A 6,307-nucleotide genomic window follows, 5' to 3' on the forward strand; every position below is an offset into this window, starting at 1 on the left:
AAAAAGAAAAAAAAAAGGGGAAAAAAAAAAGAAAAAAAGAAAAGAAAACCTTAGGAAAGACAGTGCCTGCTGTCAGGGCTCCCCATGTCCCACCCGGCCGGGCCGGGCAGTCCCGCTCCCGGCGGGAGCTCCGGGCGGAACCCCCGGCACAGCCGGGCCCGGCGCGGGGCTCCCTGCGCTCCGCTCGCCCCGAGGGGCTGGGCTGATGCTCCCCCGGCCAAGGGCGAGCTCCGAGCCGAGCAGGGCAGGGGGAAAGGGGCAAGGCTGAGCGCTCCTGCCCTGCGAGCAGCCCCGCTCCCGAGGGGGCAAAGCAGCCCCGCTCCCCGCCCCGGGCCGCAGCCCCCCGCAAACCCGGCAGGGACGGGGCCACAACTTTTCCTTTCTTGTTTTTTTTGGGAACACGAGACGTCAGAGAAGCAGGTCCCTCCAAGAAATACCATTTCAATGATTTTAATAAGCAAAATAGGAAACAATTTTAATAACCAAAAACAGAAACCAGTCTGAATAAAACTACAATAGACCAGGTTTTTTAATATTTTTCATATCATAAGCAGGATTTGAAATTGATCCCTTCAGAACTTTACATGAAATAAAAACAATTTTTTTCCGCTGCTGCAATGTTTTGATTTCAACACAGTTGAATCAGTAAAAACCAAAGATCGTTTTCTGATGCATGACTAATATCCACAATATTTAAAACTGCAAGCACCATGCTGTTCATTACAATCTTGTTATTACTGTTAATTTATAAACTAATACAAACTTAAAATGCATCCGGCCAGCAGTGCCAGCTATCCTAAAAGGAAACTAAAAAATAAGTTTTCATTTTGGTATTTTTGTCAGTGCAACGTAAATCCTTTTACTGACCTGCAGGAGGAAAAAAAAAAGTAATAAAAACACCCATAAGACTCCAAACTACTACTACTATACAACTGCAAATAAATTTTGGCTAAAACTTTCACTCGCTGCATAGGGAAGCAGAGAAGCAGATTACAAATCATTGCAAAAGAATACACTTAAAAGTTGCAGTATGTCTTCTTAAAAAAAAGTTTTAGATTTAAATGCTTTCCCAGCCCACTCATCAGCTGCTGCCATTGAGAAACCCAACTTCAGTGGCGACACGGAGCCCTCGCTGCTATCACAACTTGACTCGTAACGAGGAGGGTTTGGGGTTGTTTTCTCTCTTTATTCACCGAAAATCTAGGGGCAGTTGTTTTATTTTTTTTAATGGAACTGGTATCTCGTCCGTCCTTCTCTTCCTGAGTGTGCAATCAGAAGGGAAATTATCTGGCCAAGCGTAACCGCTCAGGCTGGGAATTGTCCTGGAGGAAAGAGCTTCGCTGCCACTTTAAGGCATGGAGTAGGTTCTAGTGACCGAGGAGGGTTTTTCCCTGGTAAGTTTAGGTTTGTCAATGCCATTCAGGCGTTTTTGCTTCTGCCCCAACAAACAAAAACCAAAATGAAAACTAGCAAAAAAAAATACAACTTAAAAGTGCACCAGATATACAAAGTTGGTTTTTTTTCTAATGCAAAATGCCCATAACTTTTTTTCTTTAAGTATCTCTTTAACACCAAACAAACCGTATAACCAGCCTGCTGAAATGTTATTTTGTTTTTTGTGTATTTTTCTCCTGTACGGTTTGAAGTAGCAGATATTTACAAGCTAACAACCATAAAAGAAAACAAGAGCAAAACCAACGAACAAAACTGCACAAGCAGTAAAAAGTTCGATAACTTGTGATGCTTTTCTTATTGATGAAACAAAACAACAACAGAAATCTATGATCGATGATCAACATGCTATAGTTAAACAAGAAAATGGTACAAAATAGAAATTATTACCATACATGTCCAGCATGCAGGATTAATATTTTTAATGCAGATTTTCGTATTTTTCTATATAATCAAGCAGGCAATAAAACTGATGAGTTTTTTTTTCTTTCTTTCATTCTTTCTTTTCTTAGATTGAATGTCCCATCTGAGTCCTGTAACTTATTTCTCAAAGCAGGCAATATATGAAGAGTTTGCATATATTGTCCTTTTTATTTATTCTCTTTTTCCAAGCAGGTAAATTGTGCATGAGATGGTGCTGTATATGTCCTCTCTCTTTCCAAGCAGACAGTATGTTATAGATGGCTTGTTCATTGTCCTTTTTTATTATTATTCTTTTAAAGTCCATCTCACTCTGCAAGCAAGTGATCTATAAAACGCTTCACTTGTCCTTTTCTCCTTTGCCTCTGTCTCTCTCTCTCTAACTTGCACACGAAAGTCAAAAAGTTGCACTTTACCTCTCCCATCCCCACCCCCAGCCTACTTTTCCCACAGCTACTCTAGAAGACTGGATGCTGCAAAAAAAAAAAAAAAAATCAAGTCTCTATTTTTCTCTCCTCCTTTCTCTCTAGTCAAGCAGACGGATGGATGGAGATGTCAGAGGAGGATGGGAGCAGGGGGGGAAGGTGACAGGGGTCAGGTTTGGGGGGGTGGGGGGTTTTTGTTTGTTTTTTAATTATTTTTGTTAAGCACTCACATGAAGAACTCAGGGGAAGACGGGTTGTCACTGGTGGAGCCGGCCTCTCTGAAGCCGTTGCTGGCAAGTTTCTCACACTTGAGCTTGTAGGCGTCTCTCTCTCTGGCGAGCCGGGTCACTTCTTGCTTGAGCTGTTCCACCTGCTGAATGAGCTGCGTCTTTTCGTTCTCCAGGTGGTGTTTCTGCTGGACACGTTTGTACCTGCAGGACTGGGCATAGCCCCTGTTCTTCAAGGTCCTCCTCTTCTGCTTGAGGCGGATCACCTCGTCTTTGGTGAAGCCTCGGAGGTGCCTGTTGAGCTCCCTCACGGACATGGAGACCAGCTGGTCATCTGAGAACCGGTCCTCCACGCTGCTGGAGGGGGGATGCTGCTGGTGCGAGTTCTGGAGCTGCTGGGAGGAGCTGGAGGAGGTGGAGGGAGTGGGAGAGGCCTGGTGGTGATGATGGTGGTGATGGTGAGGGTGCCCGCTGCCGGCCAGGTCTTCGTGAGTGACTGCGGGATACTGGTGGTGGTGTTGGTGATGGTGATGATGGTGGTGGTGGTGGGCCCGGAAGCCCTCGAAGCCCTGCAGCTGCTGGGACACCTGGTGGGACCCAATGAGGGCTTCGACAGCGTCCTCTGGGGTGAGGTTCAGCGCCTCGGGGTTCATCTGCTGGTAGCTGTTGGCCATCCAGTACAGGTCCTCCAAGTGGGTCTTCTGCTCGGTGGGGCTGAAGCTGGGCGAGGAGGGCACGGAGCTGCAGGGGGTGCTGATGGGGGTGGAGGAGACGGAGCCGGCCGGCTGCAGGCGGGTGCAGTGCCTGCCCGAGCGGTCGCTCCTGCCCAGGGGCTCCTTCTTCACGTCGAACTTCATCAAGTCGAAGTCGTTCACGTACTCCATGGCCAGCGGGCTAGTGGGCAGCTCGGCTCCGATGCTGAGCTCTCCGGCCATCGCTGTCTTGCGGGCACCTCTCCCGGCGGAGGGGGCTGGAGGCTTCACCCCAGCGCGCAGTCTGGCAGAGGGGCTGGCCGCGCTCTCCTATTCCAAACCAACTTTGGCTTTCAGCTCTCGCTTCCTTTCCTCTGCTCCCCCTCCTCCGCCGCCTCCTTCTCCCGGGGCTTCTGGGGCTTCTTCAGTCCGGAGCAACAAAGCCAAGGACGAGCCGGCCCCCGGGGCCGCCTGGCTGGCTCCTGGCTGGCGGTGTCAGCGATCGCCCCGCACCGCGGGCTGCGGCAGCTCCCGGCTCCGAGGCGCCCGGCCGCAAGGAGAAAGGAGCGGTAGCAGGAAGGGCAAAAGCAAAACAAAACAAAGATGCTGCCTTCGGCTCTGTGCAGGAAGAAGAAGGTCGGTGCGAACGCCCAGCCCGTGCCCCCGGCCGGGTTTTGTAAGTCCGGAGCCCCCTCCCCGCGGCAGCCGAGCCCGGAGCCTGCCGCAACTTTCCAGCCCGAGCGAGCGCCGGGGCAGCGCACGGGCTACCGGCGGCGGCGGGGCTCTGCACGGGAGTTTCGGTGGCTCTGGCAGCGCAGGCGAAGGGGAGGGAAAAAAGGGGAGGAAGGAGGGGAAGGAGGAGGAAAAAAAAAAAAAAAAAAAAAAAAAAAAGGAGGAGAAGGGGGAGACGAGCACAGCGCCCAGGTCTCTGCTGTAGCTGCCGCCGCCAGCGCTCGTTGTGCAGCTGTGATCACAGTGCAGCCCCCCTTGGCTTCTTATACGGCCGTGCCCGCCGAGAGCGCGGCGGGGGCCGGGGCCGGCGGCGGCCGCGCCAATGGCAGCGCGGCGGCGGGGCCGGGCGGGGCCGGGCCGCGCCGTGACAGCTCCGCAGCGCCAGCTGAGCGCCCGCCGCTCCCAGCCCGCACCTCCGGGCTCTCCCCGGCTCCCCCTCCAGCACCCGCGCCTTCCCACTTATTTATTTATTTAGCCGTTTATTTATTTATTTATTTATTTCTCTCTGCTCCCTTCCTCCCATCCTTTTCGGCCTCTGCAGCCCACAAAGGAGGGGGACTCGGGGACATCCTGCCCGTCCCTTTGTTCTAAATATAACAAAGTGCCCCTTTTTGCCCGCTGCCGTCCCGTAGTGGATCTCAAGGCAAGGAGCTTCCCCCCATGCCACGCACACGCATCCACCCTTCCAACTTTATGTAAGCGGCCCCGGTGCGAACGCAGTGAGGGAAAAGCGGCCGCGATCGCGCAGCGGGTCCGGCCGGGAGCGAGTGCGGGGCTGCGGGAGGCGCCGAGGGGGATGAGCGGGGAGCCGGCAGCGAGGGAAGCTCCGGCTGCACAGGGCTGTCAGCGCTTCGTGTACAACCGGGGAAACCCTCCCGGTTACAGGAAACAAATCTCTCCCTAAAGTAAAGCAAAGGCATTGACACAGACAATCGCAAATATTAGGGAGAGAAGGGAGAAAATATAATTACATTTCGGTTCTGAGGGGACCGTGTTTGCTTTCCTCTGCTGTTCCCTGAGAGAGTGACTGCATGCAAAGGAGTATTCGGTTTGTAAGGTTTTTTCGGTTTCTTTCTTTTTTTTTTTTTTTTTTTTTTTTTGGTCCGGTAACAGGATTTTTTTTTTTTAACATTTTGTAACGATTAAGGGAGATTAGGGCTTCTTTTTACACGGCTCTCATGCTCAAACAGACAGAAAGTGCGACTCCAAGTGTCCATTTTCAGAATAACAGCGCTTTTCAGCGGGAGAAAACAGCCGGAAAAAGGGGACGGGCGAGCTGGACCCGGGAGATGCGGGAGCGGCACCGCCTCGGTCCCGGCCCGGCTGCTCCGCTCCGGAGCTGCGCCTCCACCTCTGCACCTCAGCACCCCCTGCACCACCCTCCCACCGCCCTATTTATTTAGACAAAAGGACAAAAAAGTTCAGGATCTGTCTGCTTTCCCGAGAATTATGAAGAGGGAACTGCCTTTCTGGAGCCGGGACAACACTGAGGAGTCCCCAGGGAGACGTCCCGGTGTGGGTCGGTCCCTGTGGGACCCTACCCGCGGCCCGGACCCGCCGGTCCCGCTCCTCCGCATCTCCGCGGAGCCGCCCGCAGCCGCGCAGGGAACCGGGGAGGCAAAAGTCGCTCAAAGTACCCCCTCTATCCAAAAAGAAATTCCAGGGGGTCCCTCTGGCAGCCGGTTGGAGTAAAGAGGAGGAAACCAGGCAGGGAGATTTCATCCAAATCCTCTTTCTCAGTTCAGGCGCTCCGGGGTTTGATTTCGTGTGGCAGTGCCTTGTGTGCGTGTTTCCCCACGACATTTGGAGGGGACAGAACTCTGGCTCGGCAGTCCCGGAGAGCGGCGGCTCCGGCGCTGCCCACGCTGAGCACTGAGCGATCCCTGCGCATCCCGATCCCGCCCGAAGCGGGGCTGCGCTCCCGGGAGCTCTCAGACCTCTCCCCGCAGGTCGCGCTGCTCCGAACGCGTGTGTGGGGGAGGACACGAGTGGAACGTTCCCCCGGACCCGGGGCGCTCCCCTTGCCGCGCATCCCCCGCGGGCAGCGCAGCCCCGGCGGTGCGGGGAGCGCCGGGCTCCGCACGGCCACCGCGCTGCTGCTTTCCCATCAGTCCCAGTTTGGGAAATCGCCGTCTTTTCGCTGTTAACGAGCGGCCCCGAGGCGCAGCGAGGCGGGGAGCCCCGCGGTGCCCCCTCTGCGGAGGGGTCCGGGCGAGGGGAGCGGCCAGCGGGGCAGGGCGGACCGGGCAGGGAGCTCGGCGCTCCCCGTCCGGCGGCTGCGCCTCCCCGGGGGCTTGGGGCTGCCCAGAGTCCCCCGTGCGGGTCCGCTGGATTTGTGATTTCTGAGGTCCTGGAAGCT

General features: G+C 54.4%; 1 protein-coding gene across 1 annotated transcript; it reads right to left on the reverse strand.

Annotated features, from left to right (window-relative positions):
• Window positions 1-434: 434 nt before the first annotated feature.
• MAFB (MAF bZIP transcription factor B) lies at window positions 435-4,193 on the reverse strand. The gene has a single exon (XM_077187304.1). The coding sequence runs from the start codon at window positions 3,457-3,459 to the stop codon at window positions 2,524-2,526; it is 936 nt and encodes a 311-aa protein (XP_077043419.1). The 5' UTR covers window positions 3,460-4,193; the 3' UTR covers window positions 435-2,523.
• Between the last annotated feature and the right edge of the window lie 2,114 nt (window positions 4,194-6,307).

This window comes from Agelaius phoeniceus, chromosome 17 (assembly GCF_051311805.1).
Source record: "Agelaius phoeniceus isolate bAgePho1 chromosome 17, bAgePho1.hap1, whole genome shotgun sequence".
NCBI lineage: Eukaryota > Metazoa > Chordata > Aves > Passeriformes > Icteridae > Agelaius > Agelaius phoeniceus.

Excerpts from the sequence above, each read along its gene's own strand:
- MAFB (XM_077187304.1), bottom strand. The coding sequence starts at position 3,459 with ATGGCCGGAGAGCTCAGCATCGGAGCCGAGCTGCCCACTAGCCCGCTG.